This window comes from Chlamydotis macqueenii, chromosome 28 (genome assembly GCF_036417535.1).
Source record: "Chlamydotis macqueenii isolate bChlMac1 chromosome 28, bChlMac1.mat, whole genome shotgun sequence".
NCBI classification, from domain to species: Eukaryota; Metazoa; Chordata; class Aves; order Otidiformes; family Otididae; genus Chlamydotis; species Chlamydotis macqueenii.
The window spans coordinates 682343-702513 of NC_141583.1; the positions used below are offsets into that span (position 1 = coordinate 682343).

The 20171-nt window shown below is 74.8% G+C and overlaps 4 protein-coding genes across 5 annotated transcripts in view; 3 read left to right on the forward strand and 1 right to left on the reverse strand.

The window, feature by feature from the left end:
* Positions 1–20171, reverse strand: part of INTS3 (integrator complex subunit 3) — a 187142-nt gene that overhangs the window by 87967 nt on the left and 79004 nt on the right. The window lies entirely within an intron of this gene.
* CRTC2 (CREB regulated transcription coactivator 2) lies at positions 7–9977 on the forward strand. The gene is made up of 14 exons (XM_086768487.1): positions 7–123; positions 3594–3695; positions 3962–4065; positions 4248–4301; positions 5077–5145; positions 6152–6255; positions 6379–6408; positions 6579–6658; positions 6850–6899; positions 7015–7259; positions 7674–8122; positions 8545–8808; positions 8886–9048; positions 9143–9977. The coding sequence occupies exons 1-14, from the start codon at positions 100–102 to the stop codon at positions 9349–9351; spliced, it is 1947 nt and encodes a 648-aa protein (XP_086624613.1). The 5' UTR covers positions 7–99; the 3' UTR covers positions 9352–9977.
* On the forward strand, positions 10349–18688 carry DENND4B (DENN domain containing 4B). Its single transcript, XM_086768278.1, has 27 exons — positions 10349–10405; positions 11898–12208; positions 12294–12546; positions 12637–12706; positions 12836–13005; positions 13083–13324; positions 13414–13480; positions 13562–13620; positions 13719–13863; positions 13947–14122; positions 14219–14319; positions 14398–14613; positions 14689–14834; positions 14914–15053; positions 15135–15258; positions 15378–15584; positions 15660–15788; positions 15887–16031; positions 16105–16670; positions 16747–16866; positions 16962–17137; positions 17310–17433; positions 17537–17770; positions 17846–17951; positions 18046–18211; positions 18311–18375; positions 18469–18688. The coding sequence occupies exons 2-27, from the start codon at positions 11910–11912 to the stop codon at positions 18612–18614; spliced, it is 4392 nt and encodes a 1463-aa protein (XP_086624404.1). The 5' UTR covers positions 10349–10405; positions 11898–11909; the 3' UTR covers positions 18615–18688.
* The window catches only part of GATAD2B (GATA zinc finger domain containing 2B), a 33994-nt gene continuing 33486 nt past the window's right edge, over positions 19664–20171 (forward strand). The window contains exon 1 of the mRNA XM_086768391.1: positions 19664–19778. The gene's annotated coding sequence lies outside the window, so the exon portion shown is untranslated. The remainder of the gene's footprint in view (positions 19779–20171) is intronic.

Sequence of the window (20171 nt, forward strand, 5' to 3'; positions counted from 1 at the left end):
TCAGGCGGTACCGGTACTTCCAACCCGCGGAAGTTCAGCGAGAAGATCGCGCTGCAGAAGCAGCGGCAGGCGGAGGAGACGGCGGCCTTCGAGGAGGTGATGATGGAGATCTGCTCCACCCGGGTGAGCGGCGCCGCCGCGGCCTCCCCCCGCCGGATGCGCGACGGGCCCGGGGGCTGGGGGGTCCCGGGGGGCGGGGGGGGCCGGGGGGCCCGGGAGAGTCTTGAAGGCCCTGGGGTCTGGGGGCGGTCTGAGGGCTGGGGGGGGCGAGCAGAGGGGTCGTGGGGATCCCGAGGGGGTCGTGAGGGTCCGGGGGGCCCCGGGGGCTGTGAGGAGCCGGGGGCCGAGTGAAGGCCTGGGGGGTGGGGGGGGCGTTAGAGGGGGCGGGGACCTGTGTGAGGGATGGGGGGGTGTGGGGGTCTCGGGGTGCGGGGGGGCTTTAGGGGGTGCAGGAGGAGGGGGGGTTCTCGTGGGGTAGCAGGGGCTGTGCGAGGGGTGCAGGGTGGGGGGGGGTGCTCGGGCGGGTGCCCAAAGGGGCCGATGAGGGGGTTTGGGGGTGCAGAGGCGATGGGGCTGGAGGGGGCATCACCCCAAGGCGTGGGGATGGGACTGGTTTTGGGCTGCTGGGGGGGTGTGGAGGGGCTGGGAAGGGCCCCCCCCCGAGAAATCCTGCTTCTCCGGGTGCCCGGCTGTGCCCCGCGTCCCCTTCCCCCGGGTCCGTTTTGATTTGTTATTTTTGGCCGTGGGTTTTTTTGGCGAGGGCTTGCACGTGGCTCGCTCCGGCCCGTGGCCGCCGTTGCGTGGGTCCCGCCGTTGCGTGGGTCCCGCCGTTGCGTGGGTCCCGCCGTTGCGTGGGTCCCGCCGTGCGTCTCCTCCGCTTCCGTGCGCGGGTCCTGGCGACCGGGTGGAAAAAGCGGCTCACCGGCACCTGAGGGCTCGCCGGGGCTCTCGCCGCGGGGGCGAGGAGGGGAATCCCCGTGCCCGCGGCTCTGGGACGGGCTTGTGTCCCCCACCGGCCGTGGGGCTCGGGGGGGATCGGGCCCTGAGCGCCCCCGGGAGGGCTGGGCTGGTCCCACCGACGCGGCCGGCTCCCGCGGGAAGCGACGGACGCTGGAGCCTGGGAATTTAGCCCGGCTGGAGCCTGGGAACGCGGATGAGCGCGCCGGATCCCGGCCGGGGAAACTCCCCGCTTGACAGCTTCTGGGGCAGGGGAGCCGCTGTCCCCCACGGGGGTCTCGGAGGGGCCCCGGCGGCGGGAGGGCTGCTCTGGGGCGCCGGGGGCCGGCAGCGGAGCGGGGAGGCCGGGAACGCTGCGGCGCATCCCCGGTCGAGAGGAGACGGGTGGCTACGGTTTGCGTTTCGCCGCTTGGCCGCGGCCGCAGGGATCGCGCGGCCGTTTGCCAGGCTCGGGGTTTGGCTCCCGGAGTGGCGGGCCGCACCGACCCCGGCGAGGGGGCTCGGCAGGGCCGCGGGGTCTGGCAGCCGGCGCCGTCCTTCCCGGCGGAGATACGGAGCGAGGGGAGAGGAGCGCGGCGTCGAGGGAGCCGGAGGCGCGGAGAGGCTGGCCCGGGTGACGGGGAGCGGTGACGGGGAGGCTCCCGCGTCGCCCTGCGCTTGGGCTGGGCGGGACGGGGAGAGGAGGGGAGCGAAATCCACCAGCCCTTCAAAAAAGGGGACGCCGGGGGGACGCAGAGCCCTGCTGGCAGCCGTGTCCGGCGAGGCCACGCCGGCCTGAGGCGACGCCGATTTTGAGGGAGCGACGCATGACCCTCCCCGCCGAGCCCGGGCGGGGGTCCCGAGCGGGGCCACCTCTCCGGAGGTTTCGTCCCCTTTCTCAGCGGGACGGCAGGCAGAGGCCGTGGCCTGCGCATCGCCGCAGACTTTGGGAGCGGGCTGGAGCCTGCGGCGCCGTGTTTGCACAGTAAACAGCTGGTTAATGTGCAGCGAAGCCGGGGGAGAGGCGGCGGGACCGTCCTCCCGTTAATCCTGCCCGGGACGCTTCCTCGGGGGGCTCGTCCCCTGCCCGCGGGGCTGCGGGGCCGCGGGGCAGCACGGCCTGGGCAGGGCGCCGGCCCCGCGGGACGTCCCGGCCCCGTGCGTCCCCCGCGTCGGCAGGCGAGGAGCTGGCGGCGGCCGTGGCGCCGGCGGAGCTCGTTCTGCGCGGACGCCTCGGTTTTGCGGCCGGGGGGCTGCTGCCCCGCTCTGGGGCGCCCCGCTCCTGCCATGGGGGCGCAGCGGCCCCCGAGCCGCGCTCCCGTTCCTCCCGGATCCCTTAAGCCCGGCGCAGCTCCTCGCGCTAATCCCGCAGCGCCGCCGCAGCCAGCTGTTGACTAAATCTCCCGTTTTTTTGGTTGTGGGTTGGGTGTTTTTTGTTGGTTTGTTGTTGGTTTTTTTTTTTGTTGTTTTTTTTTTTTTTAATTTTTCCCTTGGATCTGGATTTTGCTGGCCTTAAGCTTGGGAATTTGCCGTCGCGGCTTTCCCGGCTGCGGGACGTTTCTGAGCGGGATTTGGGCTTGGTCTCCGCCGGCGCTGGCGGGCGACGGGTGGGCGCCGGCGCTCGGGGACCCCCTGGCTCCGGAGGGGTTCGGACGCCCTGACCTTGGCTCGGTGGATTGGGATGGAGGAAACCCTCCTTCCCCCGGCGGGGTGCCGGAGCAGGGGAACGGGACATCCCCTGCGCTGGAGGGGGTGCTGGGGGCCGTGCCCGTTCCCGGGACGTGGGAGCAGCGCGCGTTCCCGCGCCCGTCGGGATGAGGGAGCCGAGGGTCGGAGCCCGGGCCGGCTCCCGCGGGGCAGGAGGGGGCTGGCGGGGCCGGCGCTGCCCGGGACCCTGGCTCCCCTCTGCGCCGGGGTTCTCCTGCGCCGGGGAGCGCGGGGGGCGAGAGCCCCGGCCCGGTTATCTCCCGCCTGCGGTTTGCCGTGACTCCTTCCCCGGCCTTGAGCGGCGCCGGGAGCCGGCGCGCTGCCGTGGGGGGCCGAGCCGGCGGCCCCTCCTGCTCGCCTCGCTGGGGTCTCCCCGCTTTTTGGGCCGGCGTTGCCCGCAGCCCCCGGTTCTCTTTGGTGCGAGCCAGGCAAACCCAGCTGCTGCGACGGAAGGGGTCGGGCTGAGCGCCGGCGCCCGGGGAGCCCGGAGCCCCTCGGGGGGGCGCGGGGGCTTTGGGGAGCAGGGTTGGGCTCAGCCCCGCGCCGGGGCCGGGGGCGAGACGCGGCTGTCCCCGCCGCGGAACCCGGCGGGGGCTCGGCATCCTTCCTGCGCTGGAGCGCCCGCGGAGCGAGGAAAGTCCCTTCTGGGGCCTCCTCCGCGGCGCGGGGGTTCGCAGCGGAGAGCTGCCGGGCGCTCCGAGCCATCCCGGCCCGCTCCCGCGCGGCTCCTGGGGCCGGCCGGGTCGGACGCACCCCTTCCCGCGGGGCACCCCTTCCCGCGGGACACCCCGGGCTCGATGCCGCGCCTGGGGCTCAAGGCAGGAGGGGGAGCTTGGGGCCGGCCCGCCGGGACGGGGCCGAGGCTGCGCGGGGCGGTTTGGAGGAGCCCCAGCACCCCGGGGTGCCGGCCGTGGCCCCCCCTGACCTGTGTGTGTCCCCCCCCGGCCCAGCTGCAGGCGCAGAAGCTGAGGCTGGCTCACAGCCGCGGGCCCTACTACAGCGGCTCCCTGCCCAACGTCAACCAGATCGGCAGCGGCGTCTCCGACTTCCAGGTGAGCAGCGCCCGCTCCGCGGCCGGGGGCTGTGCCGGGGGGGTCCGGCCCCTGTGGAGCCCCCCTCGGTGCCTCGGGGAGGGGGGTCGGGAGCGGGACGTGGGGAGGAGGAGGAGGAGGAGGAGCCGGGGCGAGGGGACGTTCTCCTCTAATCCCGTTGCCTGGCCCCGATCCGTCCCCTGGCCGATGGGGCGGTTGGGGGGCTGATCCGGGACCCCCTCCCTCGCAGGCGGGCGGGGGGCTCACCGCGCTCTCTCTCCCCGCAGGGCCCCTTGCACTCGCCGCTGGACTCCACGCGCAGCACGCGGCACCACGGGCTGGTGGAGCGGGTGCAGCGGGACCCGCGCCGGATGATGTCCCCGCTGCGCCGGTACGTCCGGCAGATATCCTTCAGCCCGGTCCCCCCCCCGGCCCGGCGCCCCCGGTGCCCCCTCTCTGGGACGGGCGGGCGCCAGCAGCGTGTGCGGCCTCGGCCCGGCCGCGGGGTCGCTTTGGCGCCGGCGCGGCCGCTCGCTCTCCGTTTTGGCCTTAACGCGCCGCTCACATCGACAGCTCTCCCTACGGACCCACCTACCTGTCGCCCCCGCCCGAGCCCAGCTGGAGGAGGTGAGGGCGCCGCGCTTTTCCGTGCCTCCCGACGGTTCTGGGCGCCGGTTTCCGGCCCGCCGCCTCCCCCCCGAGGTCTCGCACCTCCCTGGTTTGGGGTGCTGCGGCGCCGTCCCGCGGAGCGGGGGCGTTTGAGGAGGAACGATTTCACCATGCGCAAAAGAGCCGGCCGCGGCGCGCTGCGGGGCGGCAGCGGGATCCCGCCCGGGGCGAAGCAGCGAGCGGCCGAGCCCCTGGGCGCTCCGGCTTTTGGCCGGCCGAGGACGGGGCTGGCTGGCCCGGCCCGAGCGTCAGCTCCGTCGCGCGGCGGCCGCTCGAGGCTCGGCTCAGCGCGCGGCTCAGCCCTTGCCGAGGTCGCTGGGGCTCCCGGGCTGGATTTTCCGGGCTGCCCTCGCGCCGCAGCGCTGAGCTCGGCACAGCTCTGCTCCCCGGGAGCCAAGGGACTGCGCGTGCCCCTTCTCCCGGCCAGCGGCGGGTGCTAGCGGCGGGTGCTGGCGGCGGCCCCGGGCTGCGCTCTGCCGTGCTCCCTCGCCTCCTGGGACAGAGCCTTGGCTTTTTCCCCAAAAGAAGAGGTTTTTTTGTTTGTTTTTTTTTTTTTCCCAAAACCTCACCGCCGCGAGCACGGCCGCCCTCCCCGCAGGACCTTGTGCTCCCAGGAGCCGTCCCCGGGAATCTCACCGCAAAGTCATCGCCCCGCTGCCCCCCTCCCCGCGCGGGGCAGTGCTCCCTGCGCCCCCCCTCGCCCCCCGTGACCCTGCTGTTTCTCCTTGCGAAGGACCATGCCCTGGAGTAACTTCCCCGTGGAGAAAGGCCACTTGTTCAGGCTGCCGTCGGCTCTCAACAGGTGAACGATCTTTTTTGTTCCGTTTTCGCGCTCCCTGTCTCCAAGCCGGGCTCCGGCCCTTCCTCGGGACCCCCAGGAGAGGGGAAGGGGTCTCCGGGCGGCCCCGGCTGCTGAACAGGGGACCCCCGGGGTGCTGGCGGCCCTGGGGACCCCGGAGCAGTGTTGGCCCCGCGCGCCCTGGGCTTGGCGCAGCCCTCGCGCCGCCGCGCTGAGCTCCCCGAGGAGCCGCTTTTCGGGGGGGCGCGGGGCTCCCGGGTGCGGGGCAGGGCATCCCGTGGGGCTGCGGGCTCGGGGCCGGGCTCCGGCTCTGCCGCCGCAGCCCCGGGGGATCGGGCCCCGTTTTGGGGTCTCAGCGGGGTGCCAGAGCGGTGGCGGCGGGGGGGTGGGGGGGTCCTGGCCGTGCCGTCACTCCCCGGCTGGGCCCCCCGCGGGAGGGGGCTGCGTCCCACGGGCGCCCGGGGGAGCTTCCTGCCTCCCAGCTGCGCCGCAGCTGAACAATATCCCCCTTGTGCGGTCCCAGGCCGCGGCGGTCGCTCCAGCAGCCCTTTCCCGGCTCCTCCCCGCGCTCCTCCGCTTCGGACCCGCTAATTGGGAACGCAGCGGGCGCAATAGCCCCCCCAGCCCCGCCGGGGTGCCGGGGGCGCGGGTCCCTTGGGGCAGACGGGGCCGGAGCGAGCCCCGGCGTGTCTGGAAGCGCCGGGCGAGGGACCCCGCTAGAGATTGGCGTGGGGAGGGCAGGGCACGCTGGGGGAAGGGGACGGGGTCCCCGCGGAGCCCCTTGGCGTCGTGTCGGACACGGGGGGCTTGGAGGGAGGCGGTTGGTCCTCCACCGAAACCCCCGCCGTGCTCCCCTTCCCTTCCCCCCACCCCGCTCTTCCCCTTTTCGCCTGCTGTCCCGGCCCTGCCCTCGCCCACCCCCGCGCTGCCCGGGGGGGCTGTCACAGCTAACTGGGGGGCGAGGGCGAGCCCCCGCCCGTCTGACGATCGCTTTTCCTTTTCCCCTCAGGACGAATTCCGACTCGGCGCTGCACACGAGCGTGATGAACCCCAACCCCCAGGACGCGTACCTGGGCCCCTCGCAGGCCGCGCCGCCGCCCGGCCGCCGCAGCGGTGAGCGCCCCCTCCCTGCTGGAGCCCATCCCCCCGCAGCGGGGCCGCGCGGCAGCCCCCCTTGCCCCGCGCTGCGCCCCCCCCGCCGCGTGCTGCCGCTGACACCAGCCCGCTCTCCCGCAGGTTTTCTGGACGGGGACGCGGACAGCAAAGGTGAGCGCCCGCCCGCGCCCCGCGGCGCGGCACCCAGCTGGGCGCGGTGGGCAGCGCCCGGGGACCCCTCTGTGGCGGGCGGCTCTGCGGCGCCCCGCTCGCGGCCGGGGTGGGCGCGGGGGGGCCGTGCCGCCCTCCGCGCGCTCACGCTGTGCTCTCCCCCTGTGCAGTGTTTCTCTTCCAAGTGCCTCCCATCGAAGAGAGCTTCGACGACAGCAAGCATTCGCTGAAGCCCTGGGACACCAAGAAGGTGGGCGCGGAGGAAGGGCGGCGAGGAAGCCGCCGCCGCGTCCCCCTGCGTCCCCCCGGCCCGGGCCGCCGGCTTCCTGCGCGCGGGGCCTTGCGACAGCCTCTGCCTCCTTCCTGCCCTCAAACCGCGGCTGGCCGGGCCTGGGGCCCAGCGTCCCGGCCTCGCTTCACTCCTCCTCTTTGGTTCCGCAGCTCTCCTCATCCTCGGCCCGCCCGCGCTCCTGCGAAGTCCCCGGGATCCAGTAAGTCCTGGGCTGGGCAGCCCGCGCCCGCGGAGGGGGGCTGGAGCCGAGGGGAGGGGGGCGCGGTGGGGGCAGCGGCGTTCCCGCGCTGAGCGCGTCTCTCTTTTCCCCCCAGCATATTTCCGTCCCCGGATCAGCCTGCCAACGTCCCCCTCATCCCCTCGGCCCTCAACACGGGCGGCTCCCTCCCCGACCTCACCAACCTGCACTTCCCCTCCCCGCTGCCCACCCCCCTCGACCCGGATGAGACCACCTACCCCAGCCTGAGCGGGGGCAGCAGCACCAGCAACCTGGCCAACACCATGACGCACCTGGGCATCAGCGGCGGCATGGGGCTGGGGGCGGGCTACGACTCGCCAGGTGAGGGCCGGAGCCGAGAGAGAGACTCCCGTGGCGGGGGGCAGCCCGCAGCGAGCGCCGGGTGGGGCTGGGGGAGCCGGGAAGCCCCCGGCCGGCGTCCCGGAGCCTCTCCGGGACGGAGGCGCCGCAGCCTGGGAAGCGGGGCGGGCAGAACCGCGGGGTCCAACGGCCTTGGAGGGTGCGGGGGGCGCGTGGGGTGGCGGCCTCCCGCCCCGCCGTCCTCGGCTCGCCGAGCCGGAGCGTCCCGCGCCGCCGGCCCCGTTCCCGGGGCGCGTGTGTCCGTCTGTGTCTCCATCGTTGTGGTCGCCTCCGTCACCCTCCATCCCACCTGGGGCAGGCCCGGCCCGGGGAGGAGAGCCTGGGGCGCCGGCGGCTCCGTGGGTAACGGCGCTCTCTTGTTTTTTGTCCCCACAGGACTTTCCTCACCTATGCAGAGCTCCCTGAGTAACCCGTCCCTGCAGTCCTCGCTTAGCAACCCCAACCTCCAGGCCTCCCTGCGCAGCCCCTCGCTCCAGTCCTCCCTCAGCAACCCCTCGCTCCAGTCCTCCCAGAGCAGTTCCTCCATCCCGTCCTCGCTCTCCAACCAGTCCCTGCCTTCCTCCCTCTCCTCCTCGCTCAGCAACCCCTCGCTGCCCACGTCCCCCCGCAGCCAGCCCATCCAGTCCTCCCCCAGCAACCCCAGCCTGCCCTCCGGCTTGAGCGGCTCTTCCTACGCCCCCATGGTGCCGGCGGCCATAAACGCCTCGCCCCGCCGACGGGTCCCGCTCAGCCCCCTCACCCTCCCCATGGGTGGAGACTCCAGGAGGCAGCACCCCAAACAGTTCTCACCAACAATGTCACCCACATTGTCCTCCATCACCCAGGTATGCATGGTCCATCGCCCGCGCCGGCCCGGCCGCGCGCCCGCCTCCGTCTCCTCCGCCTCTCCCTCTGTCTCGTTCGCCATCCTCATCTCCGCCACGCGCCAGGGAAGCGCGTCCCGGCCGGGGCTCCCCCCCCGCCCCCGCCGCCTGCCGGCCCCCCCGCCAAACCCCGCTTTCCCGCTGCGGAGCGGGGAGCCCGGCCCGCCGCAGGCGCGGGGTGCAGGGCGCAGGGTTTCGGTCGGTCGCCCGCCCGCCCGCCGGCGGGGCCGGAGTTCGGGGGCCGCCCGACCCGCTGCCGGTGCTGGGGGACGCACCGGGGGGGGGCTGGCGGAGGCGGTCCCCGTCCCGGAAGAGACGGGGGCACCGAGCAGAGGCGCTTTGGTGGGCGCGGGCTGACCCCCCCCCCGTTTTTCTCCCCGCAGGGGGTGCCCCTGGACACCAGCAAGCTGCCGGCCGACCAGCGGCTCCCGCCGTACTCCTACGGCCAGCCCGGCCTGCTCCTGCCGTCCCAGCCCAGCCAGAAAGCCCTGCACCAGCCCGTGCAGCCCCCCCCGCAGCCGCCGCGGCCCCCGGTGCCGCCGAGCGGGGCGGCGCAGCGCCCGTACCCCGCCCCGTACCAGCCTAACGCCTCCCTGCAGCCGCAGCAGCAGCTGGGACAGCCCCTGAGCGACTTCGGCTTGGGCAGCGTGAGTTTTCGCGGCGCGGGGACGCGGGGGGGCCGCAGCGGGGGGCGTCCCTCCCCGTGACGCGCCTCTCCCCGCAGTTCGAGCAGTTCGGGATGGGGGAGAGCCCCGCCGGCTTCCCCGAGGAGCTGGGGAGCCTGGGCTACCCCCCGGGCGAGGGCGCCTACGACCCCCCCGGCCTCCACCGGCAGAACCTGAGCAACTGCGGCCGCCACGGCCCCGTCCCCAACATCGTCCTCACAGGTGGGTGGGTGGGCCGGGGGGCCGCCGCAGCTCCCCCTCCCCTGCCGCGGCGCTGGGGCGCGCTGAGCCCCCCGTTTCCCCCCGCTCCCCGCAGGGGATTCCCCCCCCGGCATCTCCAAGGAGATCGCGACGGCGCTGGCCGGCGTGCCCGGCTTCGAGGTGGAGGCGGCGGCGCTGGGGCTGGAGGAGGACCTGAAGATCGAGCCGCTCACGCTGGACGGACTGAACATGCTGAGCGACCCGTACGCGCTGCTCACCGACCCGGCCGTGGAGGACTCCTTCCGCACCGACCGCCTGCAGTGACCGCCCGCGGCCCCTCGCCCCCTCCTCCGGACCCCTCCCCCGTGCCCCCTCCCCGTCCACCCCCCCCTTTTTTTTTTTTTTTCTCCCCCACTTTATTTTCGTTTTTAACGGTGGGGCCACGCCGGCTCCCTCCCCGGAGAACGCGGCCGGGGCACACCGGGGCCGGCGGGAAGGGGGGGGATGCGAGCCAGGCGCTCTCCGGCACCCCCAAACCCCGGCGGAGAGGGGGCTCCCGTCCCCCCCGGGCACGGCTGTACATAACCGCGTAGGTAGAGACCCCCGGGGGGGGAGTGTAGGGGGGCTGCTTCTGGTTTTATTTTTTTTTTTTTTTTTTTCTGGCTAATCATCATGTTTAAGGAGAAATCCCCCCCAGCTGCGCCCCGTATGTACCCCCCGCCCCCCCAAACCCTGCCCAGCTGCCGGGGACCCCGCGGGACGTGTAGAAAGCACTTGTAACTTTGCCCCCCCCTCCCCGCCACCCCCGGGAGAGCGCGGGGGGGCCCCGTCCACGGGCGGGGGGACCTGGGGCCCCAGGACCCGTGTTTCCCCCCCCCGCCCGGGAGGGAGCCAGAGTGATTTATTATTATTATTATTTTTTAAAATATATTCTATGTTAATTAAACGCCCCCTGTGACGGCGCGTGGGTGATTTCGGGGGGGGGGAGGCACACGCGCCTCCCCCGGGGTGAGGCTGGGGGCAGCCCCCGCGCCTCCCTGAGGGGGGGTGGGGGGCACAGAGGGGGTTCAGCCCCCCCCGCCCTGCCAGGCCCTTTGGTCTGGGGTCCCCCCCGGCTCCTGGGGGGCACAGTGGCCGTGGGGAGCTTGGGGGGGGGTCATTGAAGTCCCTGGAGGTGCGAGGAGGGGTCGCTGGGGGGGTCCTGGCCGTTTCTGGGGGTGCTGGGGGGCGGGGGTGCCTGTGGGGCGGTCCCGGAGGGTGCCGAGAGTCCTCCCGGCCGCCAGGGGTCGCTGTCGGCGGCGGGGGGGGGGGCCGGGCGGGCGCGCGGTAGCGGCCCAGCGGAGCCCAGCGGCGCGGCCCGGCCCGGCCCGGCCCGCAGGTACCGGGGGGTGCGGGGGGGCGGCCGGCGGCGGGGCCGGGGCCGGCGGCGGGGCCCGGGCCGGGTGTGGGGCCTGCGGGGCCGGCCCTGCGGCCCGCCTGCCGTTTCCGGACGCCGCCGTCGCCAGCCCAGCGTTTGCAGGCCGGGCTGGGGGCCGGGGGGGGGCTGTGCTGCAGCCGCGCCGGCCGCGTGGGGCGCGGGGCGCCCGGCGGGACTGGGACCCCCGGCGCCGTGGGGCAGGGGCTGCTGGGGACGTGCCGCTGCCGGGGCCCCCCCGTCCCCTCCTGCCCTTGGGGTCGCTCGCCCCGTGGCCGCCGGTCGGATCCTGCCCCAGGGATGGGGCCGGGGCACGGGGGGGGGGATGGGGGGGTGGTCCTGCCGCCCCCGCAGTCGCCGCTTCCCCTTCGGCAGCCCCCGCGGTGGGACCGGTTCCTGCTCCCGCTGCGGCTGCGGGCGACGCCGGGCCTCTCCCGCGGGGCTGGGGGTCAGCGGGGGGGACCTGTCAGTGGGGACCCCGCCGTGTCCTGCTGGTGGGGTGCCTCTCTGCGGGCGCCTGCCCAGGGGGACCCGTGGGGTGCGAGGGGGAGCACAGGGCGGCTGTGGGGACTCCCCCCCACCAGTTTCTCCCCCCCCCCAGTTTCTCCCCCCCCCAGTTTCTCCCCACCCGAGGCAGGAAGCTAAATCAGGAGCCGGGGCTGCATCTGGGCTAAAAACACCCCGGGGTGGGCGCCTGTGGGGCTGGGGGGCCTGGGGGCCCCGGCCGGGGGACAGGGACGCGCTCCAGCCACTGCCCCCCAGCACGGGGGATGCTGGCAAGGCCCCAGCGAGGTGCGACCCCCCCCGGCTTTGGGGTTTCCTCCTGGGGCCGCCGCAGCGCCCTGCTTGGGGTCTCCGCGTTCGGGGTTGGGACCGGTTTGCCCCCCCCGCCCCCGGCGCGGCGCGGCTGGGGCAGAGCTGGCGTCGCACCTCGGCCGCCCCGCCGAGGAGGGTGACGGCCGCGGGGGCGTGGCGGGGGTGTTCGCGGCCTCGTCGCCCGCTTCCTTCCCCTTTCCGGCCTGCCCCGCGCAGCTCGTTCGGTGGCCTCCGCGGACCCCTCCCGTGGCGCCCGGGCGAGCTGGGGGTGCTGGGGCCGGGGAGGGGGTGCCTGGAGGGGAGAGGGGCCGGCTGCGGGCCAGGGGTGCAGCCACCAAGGCGGGGGGGGCGGCACGCCGCAGGGTGCTGCCCGAGGGGTGTCCTCCTGCAGGCGCTGTGCTCAGGGTGGGGTGCTAACCCCCGCCCCCCCCAAAGCCGCGGGGGTCCCCGTCGCCTCGCTCCGTGCTTCGCGGCGTGACCGGAAGCCTCCTCCCTTCCCGTCCCCGGCGCTTTCGCCCCGTCAGCTCCGCCGTGCCACCCCACGCTGCCGGCCTGCGGGCGCCGAGGAGCTTTCCCTGCGCCGTGGGGCGATCCGGGCGGGCTGGGGTGTCACCCGTCCCGCTGTCCCCCCCGCCCGTAGATGCCGTGAGCCATGTCGGACGAGAAGCCCCCGCAGTTGGTGGACTACTTCGTGGTGGCCGGGCTGACGGACGCCTCGCGGCCGCTGGAGGAGGAGAGCCAGCAGCACCGCCCGGCCCGGCCCAGCGAGCCCATCACCGACGTGGCCGTCATCATCCGCTCGCAGGGCGAGGAGGTGCCTCACGGCTTCACCTGCATCGAGACCACCACCTCGGGCCACCCCGTCGACCTCAACGCCGGGCTGCTCAACAACCCCCAGATGTTCATCTGCTACAAGCGCGGCCGGGACAAGCCCCCCCTCATCGAGCTGGGGTGAGTTCCGGGGAGCGGGGCCGTGGGTTGGCGGGGGGGGAACGCGCTCGCCGGGGGTCCCCCTCACCCCCTCCTCTCCGCCCAGGGTGCACTACGAGGGCAAGGACCGCCCGAAACCGGGATATAAGATCCTGGACACCACGCCCTACAGCCGCTCGGCCAACCTCAATTCGGGGGGGCCGGGGCACCAGCGCACCTTCCTGACGTACCGGCGGGCGGCCGAGCCGCACGGCCACAACACGCTGGGGGTCACCGACATCTGCCTCGTCATGCCCAGCAAGGGCGAGAGCACCCCGCACACCTTTTGCCGCGTGGACAAGAACCTCAACACCAGCATGGTGGGTGCCGCCGTTCTCCCTTTTCGCCGGGGTGCCCCTGCCGCCCTCCGGCCCGCGCTGATCGCCCCGCTCTCCGCTCCCTCTTTGCAGTGGGGCCCCGCGCTCTTCCTCTGCTACAAGATCGCCATGGCCAAGGCCAACACGCTGGTCTACGAAGCCGGTAGGGTCTGGGGGGGGGACACACAGCCCGACGTGGGGTCGCCGGGCGCCCGCCCAGCCACTCCCTCCGTCCCCGCGCTCGGCCGGCCGGGGGCGTTTGTTGGGTGAGGCTCATCCTGTGCCCGTGCAGGGCTGCTGGGACGGTACCCCGAGCAGGACAGCGAGTCCTTTCCCCTGCCCGAATCGGTTCCCGTCTTCTGCCTGCCCATGGGGGCCACCATCGAGAGCTGGCCGGCCCACACCAAGTACCCGCTGCCCGTCTTCTCCACCTTCGTGCTGACCGGCGCCTCGGGTGACAAGGCAGGCCGGGGCGGCGCTGGGGGGCCGGGCCGGCGCGGGGAGGGGGGGCTCCCGCGCTGAGCGCCCGCCCCGCGCAGGTGTACGGGGCCGCCATCCAGTTCCACGAGGCGTTTCCGCGGGAGCGGCTGTCGGAGAAGCAGAGCCTGCGCCTGGGGCTGCTGAGCGTGGTGGATCGGCGCCCCGTGGCCGGCCGCTCGCTGCAGACGCGCAAGAGCATCTGCGTGCTCTCGCACTGGCCCTTCTTCGACGTCTTCCGCAAGTTCCTCATGTTTATCTACCGCTACTCCATCTCGGGGCCCCACGTGCTGCCCCTCGAGACGTGAGCGAGGGCTGGGGGGACGCGGCGGGGGGGAAGGGGTGGCCCCCCGCGCCGCCCCCCCCGCCGCCGACGCGCCCCTCTGCCTGCAGGCACATCTCGCACTTCATGCACAACGTCCCCTTCCCGTCCCCGCAGCGGCCGCGCATCCTGGTGCAGGTGAGCCCGCGCCTGCGCGTGCCCCCCGCCGTCCCCGTCCCGCCTCCGCCCCCGTCCCAACCTGTCCCCGCGTCCTCCCAGATGTCGCCGTACGACAACCTGTTGCTGTGCCGGCCCGTGTCCTCCCCGCTGCCGCTCAGGTAGGGCTGGCTCTGCGGCGCTGGGGGGGAGGCGCGCACACGGGCGGGGGACGCGGGGCGGCTGAGTGACGTCCCCCCCCTCGCCCCCGCCGCCGCAGCGGCGCCAGTTTCCTGACGCTGCTGCAGAACCTGGGCCCCGACAACGCGGTGGCACTGCTGGTGGCCGTGCTGACCGAGCAGAAGCTGCTCATCCACTCCCTGCGCCCCGACGTCCTGACCAGCGTGGGCGAAGCCCTGGTGGCGGTGAGTGCCGGGGAGGGGGCAGCGCGGCGCCGGGGGACGCCCGGCCTGCGGCGCTGACCCCCTCCCCGTTGTCCTGTCCCCAGATGATCTTCCCCCTGCGCTGGCAGTGCCCCTACATCCCGCTGTGCCCGCTGGCGCTGGCTGACGTGCTGTGTGCCCCCGTGCCCTTCATTGTAGGCATCCACTCCAGCTACTTCGACCTCTACGAGCCCCCCAGGGACGTCATCTTCGTCGACCTGGACACCAACACCATCTTCCAGTGAGTGCCCCCCGGCTCTTAGCCACGGGGGGTGGGCTTCCGCGGCCCGGGGGGACGCCCGGCCGCTCTCCCCGCGTCGCTCTGTGTCCCCCCCAGGAGCGAGGAGCGCAAGCTGCTGTCCCCCCGCTCCCTGCCGCGCCGGCCATGCAAGGTGCTGCTGGCCTCGCTGCACGGCCTGTCCCAGCAGCTGGACGAGAGTGAGTGGGGGGCCGGGAGGGACCCCGCAGCCGCCCCCCCCGCCCTAATTTCCGCCCCCCCACTCCTCGCTTTCGCAGTGTACAGCGGGCCGGGGGAGGAGGCGTCGCTGGAGCTGCTGCTGAGCGACGCGGAGGCGGCGCGGGGCCGGCGAGCGCAGCTGGAGCTGGAGGCGCGGGCGGCTTTCCTGCGCTTCATGGCCTGCGCCCTGCGGGGCTACCGCTCCTTCCTGCGCCCCATCGCCCCGGCCTCCGCGCCGGCCGGCCACGACGCCGGCAACCTCTTCGCGCTGCAGGGTGGGTGGGCGACGGCGGGGGGAGCGGGGGGAGCGGGGCTCGGGTGGATGTAACGGCGCCGTCCCGTCCCCGCAGCGTTCCTCAAGTCCCGGGAGCGGGCCTACCACCGCTTCTACGCGCAGCTGCTGCGCACGCAGCTCTTCACCCAGTTCATCGAGGACTGCTCCTTCGCCAGCGACCGCGACCCCTGCCTCGAGTTTTTCGACACCTGCGTGGATAAGGTGGGTCCCGCCGCCCCGCGCCGCGTCCCTGTGTTGCCGTGTTTCCCCCCCCGGTGACGCCCCCGCGCCCCGTCCCCAGGTGCAGGTGGAGCTGGAGAAGCCGGAGGACGCCCCGCTGATGGAGCTGGACGACCCGCGGGGGGGCGAACACACCGTCTTCATCACCCCCCCCGAGCAGCCGGCGGCTCCCGACGGCACCGAGCTGCCTGCGCGCTACCGGTGAGACCCCCCCTCGCCCCCCGCCCAGCCCCACCGCCCCCCCGGATCCCCCCAACTCAGCCTCTGCTCCCCCCTCCCCAGCTACGACGGGTTCCCCACGCTGCGCCCCGAGCTCCTGGAGCCCCCCCGGGACCCGCTGGTGGCCCAGCTGTGCCAGGCCAGGAGCAGTGCCCCCAGCAGCCCGGCCCCGCGCAGGACCAAGCAGGTGAGCGGGGCCAGCGGTGCGACGAGTTGGCCAGGCCTCAGCGGGGACGGGACGGCGAGGGGCGCGGGTTGCCGGCTGCGCCCCCCCCAGCACCCTCCTCTTCCTCCGCTCGTGCCCAGGAGATGAAGGTGGCCCAGCGCGTGGCCCAGAAGTACTCCTCGGTGCCTGACATGTGGGCCAAGTGCCTGCTGGGCCACTGCTACGGGCTCTGGTTCCTCTACTTGCCCACCCACGTCCGCGCCGCCCCCGCCAAGCTGCGGGCGCTGCAGCTGGCCTACGAGGTGCTGCGCAAGATGGAGGCTCACAAAGTGGTGCTGCCCGACGAGGTAGGCTGCGTTTGGGGCGCGGGGGGGGGGCGGACCCTGGCCACCCCTGACCGCCCGTGCTTGCCCCCCGGCCAGGTTTGCTACCGCATCCTGATGCAGCTGTGCGGGCAGTACGGGGAGCCGGTGCTGTCGGTGCGGGTGCTGCTGGAGATGAAGCGCGCCGGCATCGTCCCCAACACCGTCACCTACGGCTACTACAACAAGGTGACGGCGTGGCGGGGGGGACTCGCGGGCTTGGGGAGGGGGGGCCGTGGGGGTCCCCGCCGCGCCTGACCCCCCCGCCCCCCCGCGTCCCCTCGCAGGCGGTGCTGGAGAGCAAGTGGCCGGCGGGCACCCAGAGCGGGCGCCTGCGCTGGGCCAAGCTCCGCAACGTGGTGCTGGGGGCCGCCCAGTTTCGGCAGCCCCTGCGGCAGCGGGAACGCCGGGCCGCCGCCGCCGCCCCTCTGGGTAGGTGCGGACGGGGAGGGGGACGGAGGGGCCGCTGTCGCCCCCCTGACAGCCCCCTCATCCCCTCCCGCAGGCGACCGAGCCCCCCCGGCGCCCCGGCCCGGCCTGCAGCGACAGACCACCTGGGCGGGGCGCAGCCTGCGGGACCCCCCCCCGGCTCCCCGGCTGGTGAAGAGCGGCAGCCTCAGCTTCCCCGGCGGCACCCAGGGCGAGGGGGGTCGGGGGGGCCTGGGGGAGCCCCCGGCTACCCGCCCCCCCCCTCTCCCCGCAGCCCCGGACCCGCTGCCCCCCCGGCTGCAGGGTCCCCCCGGTTCGGCCGACGGGAGCCTGTCGGACGTCAGCTTCGCCACGGACGAGAGCGACCGGGCGGACGAGGGGCCGGCGGGCGCTGGGGGGCCGGCGGGGGGCACGCCGCGGCGGGGGCTGGCCGCCAAGCTGCAGCAGTTGCTGTCCCCGGGCAAGCGGCCCTCGCTGCGGCCGGCCGCCAGCGCCGAGCTCCCCACCGGCCCCCGCGACGCCGCCGCCGCCGCCCGCCCGCGCCGGGGCTCCGAGCAGCGGGACGGGGAGCCCCCGCCGCGCCGCAGCCCCGTCGAGAGCCTGCTGCGACCACGGGAGCGCCCCGAATCCACCGCCTCCGAGGTACCCGGCTTCCCCGCGGTGGGCCGCGGCGGTCCGGCGGGCCGTCCTCGCTGACGGCGCGTGTGTCCCCCCCCAGAGCTCCGTGTCGCTGGGCAGCGAGCTGGACCTGTCGGACACCTCGGTGGGCAGCGCCGGCGTTCCCAAATCCGAGCCGCAGCCCGACGGGGCGCCCGGGCAGGAGCCGCCCGCTGTGGAGGTGAGCTGGGGAGGTGGGGGGGGGGTCTCGTCCCGCCGCGGTGCCCCCCGTCCTGCGCCGGTGCGGCGGGCGCTGACGGTGCCGGCGGCGCGCAGGTGCTGCTGTCCAGCTGCTCGCGGTGCCAGGGCTGCGGCGCGCTGGTGTACGACGAGGAGGTGATGGCCGGCTGGACCTCCGACGACTCCAACCTCAACACCACCTGCCCCTTCTGCGGCCGCTCCTTCGTCCCCTTCCTCAGCATCGAGATCCAGGACTTCCAGCTGCCCCCCAGGTGCCCCCCCCGGCCCCGCGCCCTCCGGGAGGAACCCTGATGTCCCCCCTCCTCCCCGGCGTCCCTCTGCTGCGCGCCGTTTTCCCCGCATCCTCCCGTCCTCGGGGACAATCCCTCGTGTCCCCGGCGCCCCCCGCCCCGTCCGCGTAACCCCCGGCCCTTTACCGCGCAGCGCCGCCGAGGACGGCTCGCTCCCTCCTCCCGCCGCGCAGGGGCCGGTGCTCAGCGACCGCCTCCGCTGCCTGGCCCTGGACGAGGCTGAGCCGGAGCTCTGCAACGGCTTCCCGGACGCGGCGGTACGGTGCCGGGCGCGGAGACGGCGGGGGGGGGGACACGACCGCCCCCCCGCCGGGCGGGGAGCCGGGGGTCCCAGCGACGCGTCACCCCCCGCTGCCGCAGGTGCCGCGGCGGTTGGAGCGGGTGGCGTTCGCCTACCTGAGCCCGCTGGTGCTGCGGAAGGAGCTGGAGAGTTTGGTGGAGAACGAGGGGGGCGAGTGTCTGGCGCAGGCGGAGCTGGTGGACAGCCACCCCATCATCTACTGGAACCTGGTCTGGTACTTCCAGCGCCTGGGGCTGCCCAGTAACCTCCCCCGCCTGCTCCTGGGCTCCCAGCACGTCGCCCCGGCCCCCCAGGTAAGGTTGGCGGGGGGGGGGCTGCGGGGGGTCCCGGGGCGCTGCCAGCCCGGCGCCCACCTGCCCGTCCCGCAGGCGCAGCCCCCCGACTCCCCCTGCGTGCGCATCCGGCTGCTGTGGGACGTGCTGGTCCCCGAGCCCGACAGCTGCCCCCCGCTCTACGTCCTCTGGCGGCTCCACAGTGAGTGGGGGCGGGGGGGGAGCGCGGGGCGCAGCAGCGGCGGCGGCAGGACCGCGCTGACCCCCCCCGCCCCTCTCCGTGTCCCCCTCCCCAGGTAACGTCCCCACGCGGCTGCGGTCCTGGCGGCCCCACGGCCACCCCTTCTCGCTGGCCTTCCTGGAGGCCGTGCTGAGCCACGTGGGGCTGAGCGAGGTGCACAAGGCCATCGCGCTCTTCCTCGAGACGGCCGCGGCGCCGGGCGGCCCCCGGCACCTGCAGAGGTAGGGCTGGGACCCCCCCGCCCCCCCAAATCCCCAAATCCCCCCGTGGGCACCGGGCAGCCCCCCCCCCGCCGCCCCGTCACCGCTCTGCCTCCCCAGGAGCATCTACCGGGAAATCCTCTTCCTCACGCTGGCGGCGCTGGGCAGGGACCACATGGATATCGGTACGGGGGGCTCGGGGAGCGGCTGGGGGGCTCCGGGGGGGTCCGTCCGTCGCTGATGGCCGTCTGTGTGCGTGTCCCCCCCTCGCCGCGCAGCCGCCTTCGACAAGAAGTACAAGTCGGCCTACAACAAGCTGGCCGGGAGCCTGGGCAAGGAGGAGCTGCGGCGGCGGCGGGCGCAGCCCCCCAGCTCCAAAGCCATCGACTGCCGCAAGAGCTTCGGGGCCACCCTCGAGTGCTAGGGGTGCCCCCCCCCCGTCCCGGGTTACGGGGGGGGGTCCCAACCCAGCCCCTCCGCTCCCCAGCCCCGCGGGGAGCCCCCCCCGCCCGCCACAGCCCCCCGCTCACAAAGGGTTTTATATGTCAGTGTTAATATATTTTTATTTATTTATCCCCCCCCCCAGCGCGCCCCCCTCGCTTGCGCTGGAAGCCCCCTCCCCGTCTCCACCCCGCCCCTCGTGCCCGAGGGGGTTTGGGGGCCGTGGTGGGGGTTTGGGGGGGGGGGGGGGGTCTCCCCTCACCCCTGCACTGTGCAATAGGAGCCCCCGGCCCCGGGGGTCTGTAAATAAAAGCCGCTGCGGTATTTTCCCCGCTGCCTCCCCGGGCGCCTTCTTGGGGGGGGCGGGACCCCCGGGGTGGGGGGGGTGGGGGGGTGCCGGCGGCGCCATGACACCGGGGGGGGGGGAGAGGTGCCAGCGCGTTGGCCTGCAGCCACGGCAGCCATCTTGCGGCCTGGCGGAGGCCTCGGGCGCGGCGCGGGGGGGGCCCTGCCCGCTACCGGCCGTCCCGGAGCGGGGGGGGGGGGGGAGGGGGGCGCGCGTGGCCCTGTCCGGTACCGGGCCCCGCCCCCTCCGGCGTCGCGCCGGGCCACGTGCAGCCCGGTACCGGGCGCCACGTGGGCCGGGCGCAGGGCGGCTACGGCGGCCGCTTTGGGCCCAAATTTCTCTCGGGGCGGTGGAGGGAGGTGGGCGGACGGGGGGGGGAGGCGGTTTTTGCCCGCCGACACCGCGCGCGGTCGGCGGTACCCGGATGTCCAGGCTCGGGGACCCATTAAAGGCGCCCCGCGGAATTGGTGGAATCGCGCGCCAATCTTCGCGCCCTCCCGCCAGTAAGAAGCGGGAGGCGGGCCCGGCGAAGAGGCCGACAGGTTCGATTGGCGGAACGTCGCGTCCGTCACTGCGCAGCGCCAATGGGCGTCGCGTCTAGGGTCGGGAGGCGGGGCGAGAGCGACGGGGCCGCTGCCCAATCAGCGGCATTGTTTGTGGTGGTGCCGGCTGCGCTCCGCGGCGGCTGGTGGCTGCGGCGCCGCGTCTGCTCCGCCCGCCCGGCCCCGGCCCGGCCCGGCCCGGCCCGGCCCCAGGGCGCCCACCGGCCCCCCGACCACCGGAGCGGCGGCCCCCGGCCGGGTGAGGGCTGCGGGGGGCGGGGGACGAGGCGGGCCCGGCGGGGGCGGAGGCGCCGGTGACGGCGGGGGGGGGCAGGGCCCGGCGGTGGGGGCCGGGCCCGGGGGTTTGGGGGGGCGCAGCCCGCTCGGGAGAGGCCGGCGCTAGCACGGTGCAGAGCTGGGGGGGTTCAGCGGCCCGCGGGGGTTGGTGGGGGCAGAGTCTCGGGTTTAGGGGGGAGCGGAGCGTAGGGATTGGGGGGGGCAGGGAGTGCGGGGGCTGCGCCTTTTTTGGAGGCAGCGCTCAGAGATGGGGGGGGGCAGGCAGAGCCTCGGGCTTCGAGGGCTGGCACTGGCGCGGTGTGGGGCTCGGGGGGTTCGGCGGCCCGGGGCGGGTGCGGAGCCCGAGGGGTTTGGG

Excerpts from the sequence above, each read along its gene's own strand:
- CRTC2 (XM_086768487.1), top strand. The coding sequence starts at position 100 with ATGATGGAGATCTGCTCCACCCGG. Across the intron at positions 3,696-3,961 it reads GCGGCGTCTCCGACTTCCAG|GGCCCCTTGCACTCGCCGCT; the intron begins GTGAGCAGCGCC and ends CTCTCCCCGCAG. Across the intron at positions 8,809-8,885 it reads GCGACTTCGGCTTGGGCAGC|TTCGAGCAGTTCGGGATGGG; the intron begins GTGAGTTTTCGC and ends CTCTCCCCGCAG.
- DENND4B (XM_086768278.1), top strand. The coding sequence starts at position 11,910 with ATGTCGGACGAGAAGCCCCCGCAGTTGGTGGACTACTTCGTGGTGGCC. Across the intron at positions 15,585-15,659 it reads AAGTGGTGCTGCCCGACGAG|GTTTGCTACCGCATCCTGAT; the intron begins GTAGGCTGCGTT and ends CCCCCCGGCCAG. Across the intron at positions 15,789-15,886 it reads CCTACGGCTACTACAACAAG|GCGGTGCTGGAGAGCAAGTG; the intron begins GTGACGGCGTGG and ends GTCCCCTCGCAG.